Source organism: Sminthopsis crassicaudata, chromosome 2, assembly GCF_048593235.1.
Source record: "Sminthopsis crassicaudata isolate SCR6 chromosome 2, ASM4859323v1, whole genome shotgun sequence".
Taxonomy (NCBI): domain Eukaryota; kingdom Metazoa; phylum Chordata; class Mammalia; order Dasyuromorphia; family Dasyuridae; genus Sminthopsis; species Sminthopsis crassicaudata.
The window spans coordinates 292039742-292062539 of NC_133618.1; the positions used below are offsets into that span (position 1 = coordinate 292039742).

Sequence of the window (22798 nt, forward strand, 5' to 3'; positions counted from 1 at the left end):
CCCGGCCCAAAGTGCGGAGACCACCCCTTCCGCGCCCCACGCCCGACCTCGCTTGCACGCTCTGGGAGCGCCGGAGCGCTTTCCGCCCGGGGCAGCTGCGGAGCCGCGCTGCGGAGGCGGCGCGAGGGGGCTGCCCCGGGGACCCGAGGGGGCGGGGCCGCACTCTCATTGTTCCCTGCCCGAGTGAGTGTCGGGTCCCTCCCACCCTCCCTGGGCTCTTCCCTCCACCCACCCCCCTCCTCGGGCGCGGAGGACGCGGAACATGGGCTCGCGCCCCGCCTTTGTCTCCCGGGCGCGAGCCGCAGCCCCGCGCCGCGCCGCGTAGCCGCCGCTCGGCTTTTGTGCCCGGGCGCCCGGGGGGACGCGCAGCCGGGGAGCCGCTGGCCGGCCGCGGCGGCAGCATGGACGTGACCATTTCGGAGCTCTTGGAGCTCTTTCTGCAGAGCCCGCTGGTGACTTGGGTGAGTGCCCTGCCGGGCGCCGAGGGCTGCTGGAGGGCATGCGGGGTGGGGGCACTGCGGATGGCAAGCCGCCCGGGGTCCCCCGCTCCCAGTGCAGCACCCACCGCCCAGCCGGACTGGCACGGGATAAAAGGGGGGCGGCCGAAGGTTGGCCTCGTGCCAGGGAATGCCGGCCCCTGTTTCCCCCCTCACTCTCCCCCTTTAGAAAGGTTTGCACTCTTTGTTTGGAAAGTATGCCCCCTCCCTCGCCCCCTCCAGCACGGTTCCATGTGGGTCCGCGGCACTCCCTCACCCCTTCGGCCTGACTAGAGCTCGGGGGAGATCCCAGTTGCAACCTGTCGCCCTTCCGAACTCGCCCTCCCCCGGCCCGGGAAAGTGTGCGCCCCGATCTGGAGAAGGGACGCAGCAGGTGGTTGTTGCTGACTCCTGGGGGTTGGTTTAATTGGGGGAGGGGAAGTGGGAAGGGGCAGAGGTGTCCTTCTTATACCCCCAGGCAACTAAAAGCTAGTTTTCCCCACCCTTGCTCCAACCCGGGCGCTAGAGAGTAAATCTCCTTATGGAACTAAGACTTTCTCCTTTTCACCTGTTTCCTCTGCTCCGGGACTTGTATGATCCGGAGGGGCGGTCGGAGTCCGAGAGACCGGTCATCCCGGAGTTCCCGGCCTCCCTGAAGGGATCCTCAGCGATGAGGAACGGGCTTGGGATGCTCTCTCCATCCCTCCCCAGTGCCTTCTGCGGCCGTTTCTGTAGTTCCGACTGCAAGCATGCTAGGGAGTTTGGAGAGAAAGCTCCTAGGCAGCTAGAGACATGAGAAGGAATTGTTTTTCACTCATCTTCCTGGTGGCTTGAATATGTGCCCACGTGGACACAGGCTGTTGGGCATTCCTAATAGGAAGGGCTTGTACAATTACAACTTGGGCTTGGATACCTCCTTAATCTTGCCTTCTTTTCCCGAAGGTGAAAACATTTGGTCCGTTTGGAAGTGAAAATGAAGACAATCTGACCATGTACATGGATTTAGTGGATGGCATCTTTTTAAATAAAATCATGCTGCAGATGTAAGTAACTTCTGGAAGGGCCAGGGAAGGGAAAGAGACTTGGGGGAGATTGACTTGGGGTTGATGCAGGCTGGCAGGCCTGTTTCAAGGTGGGCCAGGCATCTAATAATATATGAAGTCTATTTTAAAGACCCCAGAATGGGGTTTGTAGCTTCTTTTGGAAAGTTGAATTTGAATGGCCTCCCTTAACAGTATAGCAACGAGCAATTGACTTCAAACGTGGTACTTGACTTCTTGGGTTTGTGCCCCTATGAATCCAAAAGCCCCTCTTTTCTATTCTTGTGCATGAAACTTTTATGTGTGTGTCTGGTTACAGGAAGTGTTAGGGCTAGAGCATCCACAAATGAAGATAAAGTTTCATGCTAGGTTGGGAGTACTTTTTCAAAAATGTTTTTTCATTCTAATCTTGTCTGTCAGTTGTAGGATATCAGATACAGTTGGGAAACCACCTTTCCTCTTAAGTTGTTTCAAAAAGCTATTTTTAAGGAAAAGCACAGGACTTTAGTGCAGTGGTACCTGTTACTTGTCTTGAAAAATGTGACTCAGAACAACCTTTTGTAAAAATTATTTTACTTGCTCTCAGTTACTTTTGACCACATCCGTTTCTGTTGCTGGATTTTGCATGCATATCTTGGGCTGCCCCTTTGACAGGCAACCTGTCTTTTTGTATTTTATTGGTGTTTCACTCCCATGATTCTTCAGTAAACCTATTCAAGCTTCATTTCACTGTGAATCAACTGATATGTGAAGACATGCGGACTATGGGAATGTTCTTTTTAAATTGTTTTTCTGTTTATTTCTTTACATTTCCTCTCCCATCTCCCCCTTACCTCACTGAGAAGAAAAGAAAAAACAAAACATGTTACAAACATGTATATTCAAACAAAACAGATCCCCACATTAGCATGTCCCCCCAAAAGTCTGATTGCTCCTTGAGTCCATCATCCCTCTCTCGGGAGAGGAGTAGCGTGTTTCATCATGAATCCTCTGGGATCATAGTGATGATCAGAGTTCCCGAGACTTTCAGTTGATTATTTTTACAGTATTGTTGTTATTGTATAAATTGTTCTGGATCTGTTTACTTCATTCTCCACCAGTTCAGGTTTTTCTGAAAATCTTCATTATTTCTTACAGCACAATAATTTTCCATCATATTCATGTACCATAATCCTCTAATATAGATTTAAAAAAAATATTTGGGTTCTTTCCCTTTTTCTTTGATCAATCAGTATTTATTGGGCACCTACTTTTTTCCAAGCAGTGGAGGGTCACAAAAGAACTGAAAAACCTAAGAGTCTCTTTGAAGTAGTGATGTAGTATTAATAATGTTAGCTTAAAAAGTATGCACAGATTAGAAGGTTTTTTTTATCTAAGTGGAACTTTCCCCCCCCCCCCAAATAATGGACATATTATAGTGGTCAGAAGCTTGTGGAATAGTGGAGAGAACTATGCTTTAGGGAAATAGTGGACCTGGATTCTGGTTCCAGCTTTACTATCAGTTAGCTGTGTGAACTTGGTTGGATACTTAACACCTTACTTTTCAGGATCCCAAATTCCCCATTTGATAAAGGAAGATGTTGATTAGATTAGATGTTCTTATAGGTTAGTAGGACAGGGAAAGGAATATGTTGCACCTACTATGTGCAAATATCTCATTTGATGCTTAATACAATCCTTCCATTGGTAAGTACCATTAAGTTAAGGTTAATTGACTTGCTGAGGGTCACTCAGGTTAGTAAATGTTTGAGGCCAGATTTGAACTTAGGGCTCTCTATGCACTGGGTCATCTAGCTGCCTCTATATAAAAAAATCCAGTTCTAATTATGGTTTGCATATACTGCTGTCTCTTGAAGAGTAGAAATCAGCTAATTGTAGAATATTAGTTTATGCTAGATGATAAAGAAAAAGAACATTATACCTATAATCAAAAAAGTTTCTTTTTTTTTTTTTGGAGAAGAAAAACCTGATTTCATTTAAAAGTGCTATTTAAAAGAAAAGGAACATTTTACTTATAATTAAAAAAAAGTTTCCTTTTTTTGGAGGGGGAGGAAGAGAAGAAAAACCTAATTTCATTTATAAAATGCCATTTAAAACCTACAGTTACAAAGCTTAATATTTAATATTGCCCATTATTTCCCCTCCCAATGAATACTTTGAGTCTTTTAGCAAATTATTAGACATTAGAGTTTGGATACTAGCCTTCTTTATATAAAACTACTAAAGCCCAGTGTTTGATTAAAAGCTTAAAAAAGAAAAGATGACTCCCTTGTTTCAAATGGAAACTGTTTTGGCAGGTTTACTTGGTGTGCAGATTTGAAACTAAATTCTCTCTGGAATGTCTGTGATAAATGTATCATTTTGGCTGTACTTCTTCATTCTGCCATGCCTGTTAAATTACTGGATTCCATTGGTCCAGAATCAATGAAACCTCAAGCTTTTTTTTTTTTTGTTGTTGTTGTTGAGACACAGAGGTTGTGTAAATTTAAGAAAACTGAGTATATATCTACAACTTCTGCACACAGACTTCAAGGGGAGTGTGTGGTGTATTTGCTGCCGGACATCGGCATCTCCACTGACCACTGGCATTTATATCAGGCAGTGATTGCTTACTTGTAAAATCAGAAAGCTCTTTCTCAGAAAGAGTGGGTCAAACAGGAGGGGCAGAGTCAGAAAAAATGCTAGCTTGTCAATTCCTCAGGTTTCACTTATCTCAGCTGGAGAGCTCTTACTCTAAAATTACTCTATTATGATTGGATTATTAAAAAAATTCAATTCAGTAAATATGTATTAATGTGTTTGCAGAGCGGTGTGCTTGCTAGGTGTTAGAAAAGATAGAAAGTTTAGATAAGATAGGTCCTGTCTTCATGATGCTTGTAATCTAATGGGAAGCCCTAGAACATGCTTCCCATTCCATCTCTTCATCTTTCAGGAAGCATCTTGTCATCTGTCCAACACCCCTCCCCCCCTTTTCTCCCTATACACACACCACTGAGATCAGGCCCCATCCCCTAGGGAGAAGTAATTCACTCACTTTTGGAACTCCCCTTGGATTGGGCTGTCCTGATTGGTAGATGAGCTTAGCATCCAACCTTTCCCCACAAAATGGGGACCTACTCTGGCCACCTGAGGTGTGGAAGTCCCCTCCCCCAACTCCTCCTACTGGACATCCAAATTGCTCAAAGCTAAATTCATCATTATCCTCAGATTCACTTCTCCAAATTTCCCTTTTATGATGTAGAGTACCACCCTCTTCCTAGTCATCCAGGCTCACAACTTTGCGTCAAACTTAATTCTTCACCCTCAAGCCCTCTTACTTCCCTGTGGAACTAGCATGCAGCAGGGATTAGATAAGTGTTTATTGAATTAAAGTTTTGTCATTTCTACCCATGCCACATAATCTTGGTTTTAGCCCCTTTTCTGTACTGTGTGGAGGTTGTTTCAACAATCACCTGGGGGAACTTATTGTTCTTATATTAATTATTAATTATTTTTGTATATTATATAATTATATAGTAATATTGTAATTAATATTAATTGTTTAATTTCCATAAAAATGACTATGGTTGTTTTGGGCAGTGGTACTTCTGAGAATAAAATACTGACTTTAGACAAAAAAATTTGATTCTTCTCGAACACTGGGAGGTGAATGTAAATTGTTAGCACTACTGTCTATCTACCCAGGTTACTTATACCTTCGGAATCTAATACTTAACGTGCAACAAGAAAATGGTATTTACACACATATATTGTATCTAGGTTATACTGTAACACATGTAAAATGTATGGGATTGCCTGTCATCAAGGGGAGGGAGTAGAGGGAAGGAGGGGAAAATTTGGAAAAATGAATACAAGGGATAATGTTATAAAAAATTACTCATGCATATATACTGTCAAAAATTTATAAATAAAATTTAAAAAAGGAATACAAAACTAAAAAAAGAAGAAAAATTTGATTCTTCTCTTGATATTTTTATGTAGGACTTGCTGAGTGGTTCAAGGGCTCAACTCTAGTAGGAGAACTCATTTGGAGTAAGATATAAAAAGAGGGAATAGGAGAATCCCTCTTAAAATTAACCAGAGGAAATGGCTGGGATAGCAGAGATGAGAGTTTCATCTTTCTACTCTTTTTTTTTTACTTGACACTTTGGAAAAACCTTGAGGCCAAAGACTTTAACTTTTTGTGTGTCAAAGACCTTTTTGGCAAGATTGGTGAAGCTTGTAGATGGGTTTTCAGAATCACTTTTTAGGTATTTAAAATAAAGTATGTAGGAATGCAGAGTAAAACACTTACATTGAAGTTTCAATGTAATTGGGAAAAAAAGTATTTTTGAATTGAACTGAATTGAAATAAAAATATTTTAAAAATCAAGTTCTTGGATGTGATCTTGAAAATTTTATGTCTTTTTTCTGGGATTCATTTTCTTCTTTTAGAAAGTGAGAGGCTAATCTTTAAAGTCACTTTTATCTTTTACTAGTGATCCCAAGAACATGCAGATAACTTTTTGTGTGTATCTTTGATCACGTTTCTTTGCTGCAGTGTAGTTTCCTCTTGACAAGATTTTTTTCCCCCAAATACAATTGGGATTGCAGGATTGGGGTAGAAAAGCCTGTCCCAGCTCCCTTTCCCCAGCCCCAGGGATCTGCTACAGAGTTTAAGTTGTTTGCTTTCTTCAGACTTCCCTCATGCCAGGTGGTGTTGTGGTTCCTGTGGGATGATCAGGAACAAACTTATTACTGGCTGTTAAAAACACAATGTTGCATTGAAAATGGATCCACAAATATAGAGGAGACTTTGGGTTTGGATTGTATTGAGTTTTTTTTTTTTTTTAAAGCATTTCCAACCTTTTAGACTTCATGTTTCTGTCCTTTGAAGGGTTGTTTTTTTAAGTTACAGAAATGGAGACAAGAAAAAAAAAAAAAAAAAAAGATTGACTGCTTGGCTCTAAAGAGGTAAAGGATTTGTGCTCTAGCCAGAATTAGAATGCAAGAATTTCTGGCTCTCAGCTCCTTCCTTGTGGACTTCCGTGAGAGTCTTTCTCAGTTCTGTTCTATTTTGACTTTCTTGTGGACTTGAAAGTAGTTTTAAAACTCAGGAAATTATCAGATGTCTCTCAAGATTTGTTAGAAGTTAAATCATCATGTTTTTTTTTTCCAGAAAAGAGAAGAGTGTCTTTTTTCATTTTCTAACAAGATGCATTGAAGGGAATAGAATTGTTGAGTTGTTGGCCTGGTGACATTTGGACAATTCTTACGAATAGATGTTGTTTCCTTGTAGAAGAGAGAAAATATAGGATGTTAGGAGACCTTCCTTATTGTGGCTATAATGCTAACAGCTTTGTGAATCTAGACATCAGAGTGCCAGGTTTTCTTCCTTCTGCATCTTTCTCTGAAGATGGGATTTAGTTAGGATTAATAAAATACTATAAAAGACTTATGTTCTTGTAAATAAAAGAGGCTGGAGGTTATAAAAGATGATGATAATCTATTATTAATTATGGAATCCAAGGAGCATTGGATTTTTCTGATAACCTTGCTTTTCTGTGATTTGAAGATGGAAAAAAGAATCACCAGTTTTTTGGTGAAGTGGAAATGGAGCTGAATGAGAAACATTTCAATCTCCTCCCACTCATTTTTACAGATGAAATGAAATGCAGCTCATCTGTCTTTTGTATTTCTCCAACTTCTCTATACATTGTAGGTGTCTCATAATGGTTTTGGAAGGGAAGAAAGAAAAAACCTCAAGGCTTAAGAGGATGGTACAACTATAGTTTTTAGATTTGAAGGGATTTTAGAATCCATCTACTGTCATCTTAGAAAATAAGATATTAAAGCTCAGAGAGATTGGGTCAAGGTGATAGAAGTAGTTAGTGTCCACACTGGCTGGGATTTGAGCTCAGGTGTTTTTATTTGTGTCTGTGGCTACCTGAAGTCACATAGCTAGTTGCTAAGATTTGTCCTTCTGAATTAATCTTCTATATTAGAATCAGTTTTTCTCTCCTTCCATCCCAGAGCTTGTAGTGTGGAGATAGCAGAAAGCTATTGCTAAAAGAGGCTCAAAGCCAGTTGAGAGGATTTGCTTTCCTAGATAGTCTTCATTTTCCTTGGTTCCCTCATAACCAAGTCATGATCCCAGCCAGTTCCAAGGTGGGTGTCAGGGTGTTCTCAGTTAGAGAAGTGCTTTCCAGAACTGGCTGGACAGTCGGAGGCCTCCCTTGCCCACAGCCTGGCTCCCGGGCCCTATGTGCCTTTGTAAGCTGTGTGCAGTGGGCAGAAATGAATGGTTCTTTCACTTTCTACTTGAAATTTTCCTCCTGTGTTTGTCAGAAAGTACTTGAGTGACATCTGCAAATGGGGATAATGAAAACAACTAAAGTCTCCCCCTACCCCTTTGTAAAATTTTCCTTAAAACTTCCAAGTCCTAAGACCCAAGTGATGATTTGGGTTGTTTATGAGCATTTCTTGTCCTAAGTATTTTTAAAAATATATATACGCACACATATACATATACAATATACATATATACATGTCTGTATAAATATATACACATACATACATATATACAAATATATATGTATATGTATACACTATCTCCCTCTTCTCTTTCCCTCAATTTTTTGGGGGGATTTTCATCACTCTAAAGGCCTTCTGGTGTGGAAACTCCCTCTACTAGTACAGATGAACAATTTATAATAATTTATCATCTTAGTAGCCTGGGGCACTGAGATTGACTTATAATTTAGTGGAAGTGAAAGGTGGAAGAAGTCTCATTAGAAGGCTGTCCCTTTACTAACTATATCAAACTGTCTCCCTTTGGGATTTTAAGATTAAAAACACAAGAAAGACCCAGGTCTTGTAGCTTTAATGTAGCACATTAAAGGATACTCCGTGGTGGTCAGGAACCTATAGGAGTTATATTCTGAAGTTGCCCCTCCTTGTAAGTTCATTTCCAGAGAATCACCTTCACCCTCAGTTTCTTGGTACTGAGGAGATTGGAAATAAACATGTAAAAGGTAAATATTGGCCTGCTGCTATTGAGGAACAATGAGGTCACATGGCTACTGGATTGGGCAACTCCAGCTACCCTAAGATGCCTGTGTTTCTATTTTAGGGACAAACAACGAATCATAAAATTCGAAGCTGGGTTATTCTGTAGCAGGCAGGTTGTGGGTATCACAGGCATAAGTGGTTGTTATTTAGTGGATTTTAAAAAATTCAGTCTAGCCAAGTGTGAAGCGTGTTAAGTGTTCAATAAATACCTTTTTTTCCCTTGACTTTTAAACAGAGCTACATAAAGCTATTTTATTTCTACTGGCGTTTTAAAAGAATTCCTCTTGTAGACTTTCCCTCCTTTATTGGACTTTTGTGGGCTGTTTATCAGAGAGCTTTAATTCTTTAACTCCAGAAATTCCCTATCCCCTCAGTCTGAGACAAAGTGGCAGGCGTTGTGGTTGGGGCTTTTATAAATATTTGGTCCTCACGACAACCTTGGGGGGTATTTCTATTTTACAACTGAGGAAACTGAGGCAGAAGTGAACTGGCTTGTCACTGGCATATGTCTGACTAAAGTCCCTGCGCTCTCTCCCCTGCCTCCTTCCTGCCTTTTGTAATCACCACCAGATGCAGTAAGGTATTTACACACTTTCTGGGGGTAACAGAGAACTACAGCACTCTTCCCCCCCAGGCTCCCTCACTGCATCGACCACCGACCCCAAGAGGCTCTTACCTCTTAGCCATCATGGCACAGTGAACAGAGCACCAGACCTGGTGTCCACATGGCCTGCGCTCCACGTCTGCCTTAAATCTCCTAGTCATGGGACCTTAGAGAAGTTAGTAGCTATCTGTAAAATGGGGATAATCATAGGGCATGGTGATGATCTAATCAGTCTACATTTATTAAGTGCCAATGATATGCTGGGTCTTATGCTTAGCACTGGGGATATAAAAATATAGTTTGCAACTCTCTTTTTTAAAATTTATTTTTATTTTTAAGGTATTTTTTCTAAATACATGCAAAGGTAGTTTTCAACATTTGCCTTTGCAAAAATCTTGTGTTCCAATTTCAGTTATTTCAGAATTAAAAGACATTTTGTGACCCCATTTGGGGTTTTCTTGGCAGAATTACTAACATGTTTTGCCATTTCTTTCTCTAGCTAACTTTTTACAGATGAGGAAACGAGGTGAAAACAGGGTTAAGTGACTTGTCCAGGGTCACACAGGCAGTTAAGTGTTTGGAGGGGAGTCTTCCTGACTTCTGTCCACTGAGCCATCTAGCTGCCCTCTGGAAGTTTACAATCTAATCCCCAGCAAATGAAATAAGGTACATAAAATGGGTATGCTTTAACTACCTGCCTCAGAAGAGTTGTGAAGGTGAAATGAGGTAGCATTTAAAGTACTTTGCCAACCTTAAATTTAGCACTTTACAAATGATGGGTATAAATAAGGAATAAACAAATAACAATTTTTTTTTCTATAATTAGAGTACTTTATTTACTTAAGTCAGGACCCTGGGATTTGAGGCCTAATCTCTGAATTTCCTGTGGTAGGACTTTGAGTAAGTCGCGGAGCAATACAAAAAGATAGGTGCTACAGCAAAATCTCAGGGCTGTCCCTTTTGTGCCCCTTTTCAAGTAATATTACCTTAGCTTCCTCCTCTATTTTAAAAAAATAAATAAATTAAGTTGAGTCTTGGAACCCTTTCTGGCTAAAATCCTAAAATGCTGGACTTGACATCTTCCCTCTATAAAATGAGAATAATTTGTATTGCCTCCTCCTCCCTAGTGGGTATTGGGAAAGTCCTTGGGATTGTAGGAACATGAATTGCTGTTATTTTGCAAAGCAGCCTCTGATAAATGTGGCAAAAAGTAGGGTCTTAATCATTTCTACAGGTCTCTCTTCTGTAAATAGGACTCTCTGTGTGTGACATACTTACAAAGAAATGGGACAAACCCCTCGTGTGCAGCTCAGCCCAGTGAAGTCAGTCTTTCCTTTGGTTTCGTCTCCACAAGGGCTGACTGAGGTTGGGAGAGAAATGGCAAGCCCCAGAGGAATTAGTGGTGTTCCTCCCCGGGTTATTCTGTCGTGGAATATTTTATGTTCTCTGTCTTGTTGCAAACGGGCTTTTTTTGTGGGCAGAAACTACAAGGCCCCAGAATTGGATCATTATTTCCTTCTCCGGTCGATTTAAACATGCTCATCCACTGCTAAAGTCCGCCCTTTCTATAAGAAGATTTTCCCAATATTCTCTAATCTTAGTGCCTTTTAAGATCATCTCCAGCTTAGGCTGTAAATACACCCTGTTTGTTCGTAGTTATTTAAATGTTGTTCCCATCTCTCATTAGTCTGTGAGCTTCCTGAGGATAGGGACTTTATTTTTTATTTTTATTTTTTTGCATTCTTTATATTCCCATTAAAATTTCATTCATTTGGGATTCTCAGGCATTTAGTCCTCTTTATTTAGCATTTGGAGATGGGAGGAATCTTAGAGGCCATTGATTCTAACATCCTCATACAGATGAGGAAATTGAGATTCAGGGAAATGATTTTTTTAAAATTTAACTTTTTTTTTTTTTAATAATTATAACATTTTTTGACAGTACATATGCTTGGGTAATTTTTTACAACATTATCCCTTGCACTTACTTCTGTTCCAATTTTCCCTTCTTTCCCTCCACCCTTTCCCCTAGATGGCAGGCAGTCTTATACATGTTATAGCATATCCTAGATACAATATATGTGTGCAGAACCGAATTTCTTGTTGCACAGGAAGAATTGGATTCAGAAAATAAAAATAACCTGGGAAGAAAGACAAAAATGCAAACAGTTCACACTCATTTCCCAGTGTTCCTTCTCTGGGTGTAGCTGATTCTGTCCATCATTGATCAATTGGAACTGTGTTAGATCTTCTCTTTGTTGAAGATATCCACTTCCATCAGAATACATCCTCGTACAGTATCGTTGTTGAAGTGCTGGCGACCAGCAGGATGATTTCAGAAAGGCCTGGGAGACTTACATGAACTGATAATGAGTGAAATAAGCAGGACCAAGAGATCGTTGTGTACTTCAACAACAATATTATATGATGATCAATCCTGATGGGCGTGGCTCTCTCCAATAACGAGATGAACAAAATCAGTTCCAATAGAGCAGTGATGAACTGAACCAGCTACACCCAGCGAAAGAACTCTGGGAGAGGACTATGAACCACTACATAGAATTCCCAATCCCTCTAATTTTGTCCGCCTGCATTTTAGATTTCCTTCACAGGCTTATTGTACACTATTTCAAAGTCTGATTCTTTTTGTACAGCAAAATAGCTGTTTGAACATGTGTATATATATTGTATTTAATTTATACTTTAACATATTTAACATGTATTGGTCAACCTGCGGGGGGGAGGGGAAAAATTGAAACAAAAAGTTTGGCAATGTCATGTTGTAAAATTACCCATGCATATATCTGGTAAATAAAAACTATAATTAAAAAAAATAAAAAACATTCATATACCACAATTTACCCAACCATTCTCCAATTGATGGGCATCCATTCAATTTCAAGTTTCTGGCCACTACAAAAAGGGCTGCCACAAACATTTTGGCACATACAGGGCAGGGAAATGATTTGATTTGTTCAAGTTTGTGGTGAGCTGATTTGACATTAATCAGGATGATCAGGGTCCAATTTATGTTGTTTCTATAACCATGGATAGGTCACTTAATTTTTAAAAATCATATTTTACTTTTTCCCCAGTTAATATGCAAGGACAATTTTTAACATGAATTTAAAAAAAATTCAATAACATTTTATTTTTCCAATTACATGTAAAAATGGTTTCACATTCATTTTTCAAAGATTTTTGAGTTCTGGTTTTTCCCTCCCTCCTTTCCTTTCCTCCTCAACCTCCCAGACAGCAAGCAATCCAATATGTTATGTATTTAATATATATTTAGAAACATTATTTTTAATTTATGGAATAAAATAATTTTTATAAACTAATACAATAAGAAAGATGATTACACATGAAATTTGCAAATCTCCTATGCACAACTTGTTCTATTCCATTCAAATATATAACAAAGTGATCATGTAAATTTTTTCTCCTTCCTACATGACTACCATTAGACAGCAAAAAAAATTGATATGTTATACATGTTCAATCATGCAAAAATTTGCTAAATGTTGGACTTGAAGAATAGAAGAATGTAAAGTGCCTTGCCAGCCTTAAAGCACTCTGTAAATGATAGAGATTATTATTTGAATTTGAAGGCTGCCTCATGGGCAGCTCCGTGGAGAAGCCAGTGGAGCTTGGCATTTGGACTCTGGAAGATCTGAGTTGGAATTTTTCTTTAACTTACTAGCTTGTCTTACTTGCCAATGGAGGTGGCTCTGAATGCAATGGGATCTTTATAAAGCTAAAGCCTTTAACTTGATTTTATTTAAGCTGTGAATCTTTTCTCTTTTCTCTTGGCATTGTGGGTTCTTGGTAAAGGTTCTCATTAAATTAATAATAATATTGAACGTTTACATAATTATAAATATGATATTTACATAGTGTTTATTGTGAGCCAGGAACTTTACAATTATAATCTCATCTTTGATCTTCACAGCAACCCTGTGAGTGAGGGAGATTTTGTTACTATCCCCATTTTACAGTGAATAACTAAATTAAGCAGAGGTTAAGTGACTTGCTCTGTGTCACCCAGCCAGGAAATATCTGACGTCAGATTTGAACTTGAGTTTTTCTGACTCCAGGTCCAGCAACTGTCCCCTATTGATGCCCCATTTCATTTTTTTTTCCCCCTGAGGCTGGGGTTAAGTGACTTGCCCAGGGTCACACAGCTAGGAAGTGTTAAGTGTCTGAGAGCAGATCTGAACTCGGGTCCTCCTGAATTCAGGGCTGGTGCTCTATCCACTGCGCCACTTAGCTGCCCCTGATGCCCCATTTCAAAAGGTGTTTGACTTCTGGTGCTTTTCAAGAAATGTCTCATTTCTTCTTCCTTTTTTCTCTAGAGACCCCAGGCCAACAAATCAGCGGATCAACAAGCATGTCAACAATGATGTCAACCTTCGGATACAAAACCTCACCATCTTGGTTAGGAGCATTAAAACCTACTACCAGGTACCTCTTGTTTCTCAAACCCCTCTGTTTGGTAGCTGATGGGGCACCGTAAATAGGGTGAAAAAATAATGTTCATTTAAATGCCTTTTAAAGTTCTGTGAACCTGAGTTTCTGTCGTCAAGTGCTTATTAAAAACCTTTTAAGAATGCTCAATTAATCAGCAACTATTGATAAAACTTTTATTATGTTCCCTAGAACATAATAAGGGAATACGGGGACAGTAATGTGAGTTTACATTTTCTCAGTGCTGATTTTCCTTTAATCTTGATGCTTTTTAGTAAAGACTAGGAATTATCAACGAGATTGTTTTTCCCTTACATGACTTTTCTGTGTTTTTTTCTGAGTTAAATGTCATGGTTGGTGAAAGACCACTATATTTTGGGTTCTAATGTGAGAATTAAAAGCTTGTGCCTTAGTTTCCCCAACTTTACCATAAGACTGTGATTGTATGTCCCTTTGATCCCATTTTTTAGCGTCTAAAACTTTAGACTTTAAAAGATTTTTGCTGGATTCAATCCTTAGCCCTAAACATCTTGAATTCTGGGAGGATCAGTTCTTTGTGCACTTTTCAGAAATTCTCTTGATTCTCTTTGCTCACTCATGACCTATGACTTTGTTTCCATTAATTGCAACCTTGGTATAATCGTTTATGTGTATTTGTTTATATGATGTCTCCTTGGTTCAAATATAAGCTATTTTTTCACATAATAGTTTAAAAAGTGCTTGTTGATTCTCACTTTGTGTCCTATGTTAGGGTATTTAATGGTGTTTATTCCTTTGTTGTTCAACCATCTGTTGGGCCCCCATTCCCCTGGATACAACCAGATATTTTCATAATTTTAATCCCTCAACTACTGAATATCGGGGACAAAAGTAGAGAAATGTTTGATTTTTGAGAAATGAATTTGATGTTTTTGATATGACCTTTTAACAACTGAGAGGTCTAATGCAAGGCTTTTTGGAGTATTTTTATAGGTTTTCTGGTGAGTGGGTTCTTAGAGCCCATTTCATTCCCTACTGAGTTAAAAAGGCTTTGGAGAAGGAGGTGGATCTCCAGACCTGGGGGGAATGCTGCTGTTGGGATGGATGCCTTCTCTCCCCATCTCCACTTCTGCTTGCTTTGTTTCTCCCTGGGAGGCCTCATTCTGATCAGAACTAGCCTGATAACTTCAATTACAGCCATCTGCAAAATTAACGAAGTAGTTAAGGGGAGCTTTCTGCTCGTTAGAGCTGCAAAGGCTAAGAAATGTAGAACAGTGCATTCATCCTGAATTATCTTGGTCATGAAGGAGCCTGGAGGAGGGGGATAACCATAGTGTAAAGCTGGGATAGCCCTGGTGCTGAAATTCATCTCACTCCCTTTTTTTGACCGAGATTTCTTGTCATGTTGTGACTTTTATAAGGTATTTTAATGATAGGATGGTAGGATTTAAAGAGGGAAGGATTCTTCATGGTCATCTAACCAATCCCCTCCTTTTATGGAGGTCTTATGATCAGAATTGAAATCCAGATCTTTCGTTTCCAAATGTGCAGAGATAATTATTTACAAATAATATTTGTGAAGTGCTTAGAATGTTAGACTCTGGTTTATAGTGGATGCTTAATGAACGCTTGTGCCCTCCCCCTTCACCCCTTTGACAATACTGTTCTGTCCCAAAGTTTTTTCCTGTCCTTTTTGTATTATTAGATGGGGAAATGTGAGTTGGATGCTAGGAGTGTTGACATGGTTGGAAAAAATATTTACAAATAGTGTTGATGGTGACTACTATGGAAATATGTTTAAAATGATTGTACTTTAACATAGTATTTTCACTTTTTTGTTGTTGTTTCCTTGTGGTTTTTTCTCTTTCTCATTTTTCCCTTTTTGATCTGATTTTTCTTGTGCAGCATGATAAATATGGAAATAGGTTTAGAGGAATTACACATGTTTAACCTATATTGGATTACTTGCTGTCTAAGGGAGAAGGTGGGAGGAAGGAAGGGAGAAAAATTTGGAACACTCGGTTTTGCAAGGGTGAATGTTGAAAACTGTCTTTGCATGTGTTTTGAAAATAAAAAGCTATTTTTAAAAATTAAAAAAAGATTGTATTTGTATAACTTATTACATTTCTTGGAAGGGAGAAAAATTTTAGGACTCAAAATCTTAATGTTGAAGACTTCATATGTAATTGGAAAAATAACATACTGGTAAATGGAAAAAAAAAAAACAAATAGTGTTGATTTATGTCATCCTGGAGTGAATTTCTGCTGCCATGTCCAAAGGGCATGTGGGATAGCCGCTGTGGTATTAAGCCCATTTTATTGAAGTGCTCTGATGCTAATCTCAATGTGATTCCTGATGGTCCTGTGGGCTTTGTATAGGAGATGATGAAAATGTCTCCACTTTGGATATCTTAGAACTTCCTACAGAGCCAGTGAGCTGTGCTTTATGTAGGTTCTGTGCTTCACAAGAGTTATTTTCCCTCATGGCTGAGGTCTTTTGCTAAGCAAGGCGGAAAGAGAGTGTCAAAGTAGGAGTTGGGAGACCTGGCTTTGTCATCGACTAGCTGAGACTTGACCTTCCTCATCTGTAAAATGGGTGTAACAACATACCTTCTTTACCTACCTCATAGAACTCTTGTGAGGAAAGCACTTTGTATCAAGATTTGCTTTTGAGAGTAGGTCATGTCACCTTTAAGTGCTTTTTGTCTTTTATCCCTAATCTAACAGGTTGCTATTTAGCTTTAGCTGGCTTACCAAAGTAGTGAGCTCCCCCCCATCAGAAGTATTCAAGCAGAAATGAAATAAACATGTTTAGGAATATTTTAAAAGTAATTCCTGCACTGAGAAATAGGCTGCCTTAGAATGACCTCTCTCTTGAGGTTATATAAAATTGTATATATAAAATCTGAAACTCCCTTTTTTGTTTTATTTTAATTTTTTTTTGGGGGGGGACACAGAGTTAAGTGACTTGTCCAGGGTCACACAATTAGTAAGTCTCTTAAGATTAGATTTGAACGCAGGTCCTCTTCCCTCCAGAACCAGTGCTCTATCCACTGTGCCATCACTTTTTAGGAAAGTCTATGTCAAACTGGTGCTTCTTCAGAGGGAGACAAATATAATAATAGGATTCGACAGCAGCTCATGTGAGGATTGTTTGAAGGAGTGGATGGTAGTTCTAGAAAAGAGAAAACCTGGAGGGACATGATAATTGTGCATAAATATTTGGAGCAATGTGGGAGAGACCTCAGACTTGCTCTGCTTTAATCCCAAAGGCCAGAAAAAATAAGAATATTTATATGTGATAAACCATATTTATCTAAATAACAACATTTACGTAGGGCTTCAAGAATTAAGCCCTTTCCCTATGCTATTTCATTTGTTCCTTACAACAGCTGAGCGGGGTAGGTGCTCTTATCTTCATTTAACAGATGAGGAAATTGATGCTGAGATAAGTTAAGTGACTTACTCAAGATCAGTTCATTGAGGCAGATTTTGAACTTAGTTTGTCTTGAAGGTCTAGCACTCTATATATTTATTTCAGGGACCCTGGGTGCAATAGATGGAAACAAGAATTGGCGTTCAGCTAGATAAAAGGGGAAAAAAAACACCTTTTTTTTTTTTCAGAAATGAAATTTTTTTTATTTTAATAACTGCTTTTTATTTTCAAAATACATGCAAAGATATTTTTTTACATTCATCCTTGCAAAATCTTGTGTTCCAAATTTTTCTCTCTTCCTTCTCCCCTCTCCACCCTGCTCCCCTCCCTCTAGTAATCTAATGTAGATTAGATATGTGCAATTCTTCTAAACATATTTCCACATTTATCTTGCTGCATAAGAAAAATCATATCAAAAAGGGAAAAATGAGAAAGAAAAAAAGCAGGCAAACAACAACAAAAAAGGTGAAAATGCTATGTTGTGATCCACATTCAGTCCCCATTCTCTTTGAATGCAGATGACTCTCTCTGTTATAAGTCTATTGGAATTGACCTAAATCACCTCACTGTTGAAAAGAACTAAGTTCATAAGAGTTAATCATCACATAATTTTATAGAAATCCAAACTATTTGATTGCTTGGAATTTTCTAAAATTAGAATTGCTGTTCAGGTCTGTCTGACTCTTTGTTAACCAGGGGACTTCTTAGTCCGTAAGGATTTATTGGCTGAGATATTGGAGTGGTTTACCATTTTCTTCCCGAGTGGCAAGTGCTTGAGGTTATATGGGAAGTTCCTGAGGCTGACTATGAACATCAAGAATCCCATCAGATCAAATAAAATTGGGAGAAGGAGCAGAAGTTATTAACTCATTGTGCTTTGAACCTTCTGGAGGTTTTTGTGTTTTGCACATGTTGAAAATATATTGTTAGGTGGGGGAGCTACACAATGAACATCTATGTATTCTACAGGTAGTTAATCTTTGTTGTTGAGTTAATATTCTGGATACCCTGTTTGAGTTGAAGATGCTTGGGCCTGGTGACTCTGAGATGGTAGAATTTGGAGATCCAGTAGTCATTGAAGAAGTTCATGCTGTCTCCCTTTAGGGTAAAACGTGACTGTTTAGAAGCTGGTCTTATCAGAGGAGAACTAGAGATCATTATTGATCACAAAATAGAAGATTTTGATTACATCAAACTAAAAAGTTTCTGTACAAACAAAACTAATGCAAACAAGATTAGAAGGGAAGTAACAAACTGGGAAAATATTTTTAAAAGCAAAGGTTCTGACAAAGGTCTCATTTCCAAAATATATAGAGAACTGACCCTAATTTATAAGAAACCGAACCATTCTCTAATTGATAAATGGCCAAAGGATATGAACAGACAATTCTCAGATGATGAAATTGAAACTATATCCACTCATATGAAAGAGTGTTCCAAATCACTACTGATCAGAGAAATGCAAATTAAGACAACTCTGAGATACCACTACACACCTGTCAGATTGGCTAAGATGTCAGGAACAAATAATGATGAATGTTGGAGGGGATGTGGGAAAACTGGGACACTGATACATTGTTGGTGGAGTTGTGACAGAATCCAGCCATTCTGGAGAGCAATTTGGAATTATGCCCAAAAAGTTATCAAACTGTGCATACCCTTTGACCCAGCAGTGCTGTTATTGGGCTTATATCCCCAAGAAATACTAAAGAAGGGAAAGGGACCTGTATGTGCCAAAATGTTTGTGGCAGCCCTTTTTGTAGTGGCTTAAGACTGGAAGATGAATGGATGCCCATCAATTGGAGAATGGTTGGGTAAATTATGGTATATTTTGCTCTGTAAGAAATGACCAGCAGGAGGAATACAGAGAGGCTTGGAGAGACTTAAATCAACTGATGCTGAGTGAAATGAATAGAACCAGAAGATCACTGTACACTTCAATGTTGTATGAAGATGTATTCTGATGGAAGTGGATATCTTCAACATAAAGAAGATCCAACTCACTTCTAGTTGATCAATGATGGACAGAAATAACTACACCCAGAGATGGAACACTGGGAAGTGAATGTAAATTGTTAGCACTACTGTCTATCTGCTCAGGTTACTTATACCTTTGGAATCTAATACTTAACGTGCAATAAGAAAATGGTATTTACACAAATATATTGTATCTAGATTATATTGTAACACATGTAAAATGTATGGGATTACCTGCCATCGGGGGGAGGGAGTGAAGGGAGGAAGGGGATAATTTGGAAAAATGAATACAAGGGATAATGTTATAAAAATTATTCATGCATATATACTGTCAAATAAATAAATATTTAAATTTAAAAATAAAAAATTAAAATTTAAAATTTAAATAAAATTAAAAAAAAAAAAAGAAGCTGGTCTTATTTGTAAGGAGGTGGCAGGACCTATGTGTAAGACAGGAGACTGCTGTTTCTTCTTGATATGTTCTTATCTTCGGGCACATACCTCTCCCTGCCCCTACATGCTACTAAATTGTTGTTGAATAAATGAATGGATAAATATCCCTCCCTGTTCTGCACCCCAGGTTCTCTCTCTTTGCTCCCGCTGCTATGGTCTCTGCAGTTGCAAATGCCCTATTTTCATATGTACTTGACATCTTTTCTATTAGATTGTAAGTTTTTTGAAAGGAGGACTTGCAAAAATGTTGATTGATTGATTGTTTTGTTCCATGTTGAGCTGGTCTTATGGATAGTGATTCCCAACTTTTAGACAAATTTAGATGAGAATATAAGCTTTTTGCAAGTAAGACTTATTTCATTCTTTGTATATATTTCTCTTGTATCTGGCTCAGGGTGTTGTGGGTAATTAATAAGTGCAAGTTGATTGATTTGTTTTGTTCCATGTTGACCTGGTCTTATGGAAAGTGATTCCCAACTTTTCCCTTAGACAAATATATTATTCAAAATATAGGCCACATTGTCCCTCATCCTCTTCTCCCATGTTCTGAGTAAAGCTTAGCTATTTTTACTTTAGAATCATTACCTCTGTATATTTTCTTTCCAAAGAGAACTTATTTTAGGAGTGTGACCTATATGTAAGGTGGCTTATATTTAAACCAATATAATAAAATGTGTTTAAGAGATAAGTGGAGGGAAAGTCTCTGGAAAATGAATTGTTTTGTTTTTTCACAGCTGAAAAGCAAGTTCATGGAATGCTATTTTCCATTGTTGCTGAACTTTTCATCCAGCCCTTAGAAACTTTTTCTAAATAATTGTGAGTCCATCCATATGTGAAATTTCATTTTGGCAAACATATTTAAAGTGCATGCCAGATATTGTACTAAATGGAGACAATGATGAAGAGTTTCTATCTCCGGAACTTAGATTTTTAGAGGAGGGATATAATATATACACAGTTATAGATAAAAAACTATAATATACATAAATATGAGAATGGCATTTATGTCTCCCTCACCTTCTGCGTGCCAGTCATTGTGCTAAGTATTGTGCAGATATTTCATTTCGATCCTCATAACTGACTCTGAGAGGTAAGTGCTATTATCAACCGCATTTTACATTTGAGGAAACTGAGGGAAACTGTTTTAAATGATGGCCTAGGGTCACCCAGTTAATGTCTCTCAGGCTGAATTTGAACTTAGGTCTTTCTGACTTCAACTTTACTGTGACAACTAACTGCCTCTATAATTTGATTTTTAAGAGGGAGAAAGGTGGGGCAGTGTTTCAAAGAGTGAGTTTGTGGAGGAAGATGATGAATCCCCTCTTGGACATGCTGAGTTTGAGATGCTCACAGGATATCCAAGTGAAGCAGATCATTGGAGAGATTATGGCTGGAAGTGTGTGTGTGTGTGTGTGTGTGTGTGTGTGTGTGTGTATAGACATAAAAGATGTATATTTAAATACATATTATGTATGTGATTGTGTGTGTGAATATATGCTATTAGCAGGGAGATAATGTGAGAGCTGATGAGATGAACAAGCTGTACAGAAAGAACGGGTCTCCCTCAGATTATATATGTAAATATACACACACACATGCTATTAGCACAATCTCATTGCCAGCGGCGTCGTGAGAGCCCATGAGGTGAAGAAGTGGTACTGAAGAACATGGCTCACTCAGATGTTTGACTTGGGAATGGGAGGGCATCCTCTTAGGAAGGGGGAGATGGCTGCTGACCCAGTAATTTGAGAAATGGTCAAAAAGGTCTTGGAGAATGGGGCAGGAGAGCAGTGTTATCAGAAGGAGCTTCTAAGAGGACTGTGGGAGTAATTTATTCATTATAGTGCCCAATGCAGATTCCTGCTCTCAGAGAGCTCATGGCCCCATGAAGGAAGCAATATGGAAACAGCTATGTACGGAAAAAATAAATACAGGATAATTTGGAGATAATCTCAGAGGGAAGGCAAGGGGATTCAGAAAGAACTGAAAAAAGTTTCCATATGAAAGGTGGAATTTTAGCTGAGACTTGAAGGAAGCCGGGAGGTGGAGAGAGGTGAGATAGCAAGTCTAGCATCTTCAGTTCATTTTTACAAAGAAGGAAAATAAGGCTCAGAACCCCTAATTACCTTGTCTAAGGTCACAGAAGGAGTGTGTGATGGAGAACTCAAAGACAGTCTTCCCTGACTCTCTGTGTCCAGCTGCTTTCTGCCTCACAGATGCACTGAAATTTGAAGATGAGAAATGAAAACATTTTTTAAGTTTAACACCTGTCTTCCAAGATGTCGCTCCTTATTTCTCTTTATTTTTTTTTTACTTAATAGTATTTTTAAATTACATGTAAAGATAGTTTTCAGTATTCATTTTTGTAAAACTTGGGTGTTCCAAATTTTTTTCTCTCTCTTTCCCTTCTTCCCTTCCCAAGACAGCTAACAATCTGATAAAGGTTATACATATAGTCCTGTTAAATATATATTTCCACATTAATCATGTTGTGAAAGAAAAATCAAAACAAAAGAGAAAATCATGAGAAAGAATTAAAAACAACAAAAAACTAAAAATAGAAAGCTTGAATCTGCATTCAGCCTCCATAGGTCTGTCTCTGGAGGTGGAGAGTTGTCCATTCCAAGTCTATTGGAATTGTCTTGGATCACTGTATTGCTGAGAAGTTGATGTATTGCTGTCATAGTTGATCATCACATAATCTTTGTTATGTTCTCCTGATTCTGATCATTTCACTCAGTATCAGTGTACATAAGTCTTTCCAAGTTTCTCTGAAATATGCCTACTCATCATTTCTTATATAATAGTAGTATTCCATTACATTCATGTTCCACAACTTCTTCAGCAATTCCCTAATTGATAGGCATCCCTTCAATTTCCAATTCTTTGCTATTGCAAAAAGAGCTGCTATAATTATTTTTCTACATGTGGGTTCTTTTGTCTTTTTTATGATTTCTTTGAGATACAGACTCAATGGTGGTTTTTTATTGGATCAAGAGGTAGGCACAATTTTATAACCTTTTGGACATGATTCCAAATTGTACTTAAGAATGGTTGCATCAATTCAGAGCTCTACCAATAGTGCATTTTCCCCACGTTCCCGCCAATATTTGTCATTTTCTTTTTCTGTCACCTTAGTCAATCTGATAGGTGTAAAGTGGTACCTCATAGTTGTTTTAATTTGCATTTTTCTATCAATAATGATTTATAACATATTCCCCACATGATTATAGATATCTTTAATTTCTTTATCCATATCCTTTGACCATTTATCAATTGAAGAATGAGTTGTATTCCTATAAATTTAATTCAGTTC

General features: G+C 38.6%; 1 protein-coding gene across 1 annotated transcript in view; it reads left to right on the top strand.

Annotated features, from left to right (window-relative positions):
- The first annotated feature begins 264 nt into the window (after positions 1-264).
- Positions 265-22798, top strand: part of CCDC88C (coiled-coil domain containing 88C) — a 221760-nt gene continuing 199226 nt past the window's right edge. The window contains exons 1-3 of the mRNA XM_074289718.1: positions 265-461; positions 1419-1519; positions 13526-13634. Coding sequence (XP_074145819.1) covers positions 402-461; positions 1419-1519; positions 13526-13634 — 270 coding nt within the window. The 5' untranslated portion in view covers positions 265-401. The remainder of the gene's footprint in view (positions 462-1418; positions 1520-13525; positions 13635-22798) is intronic.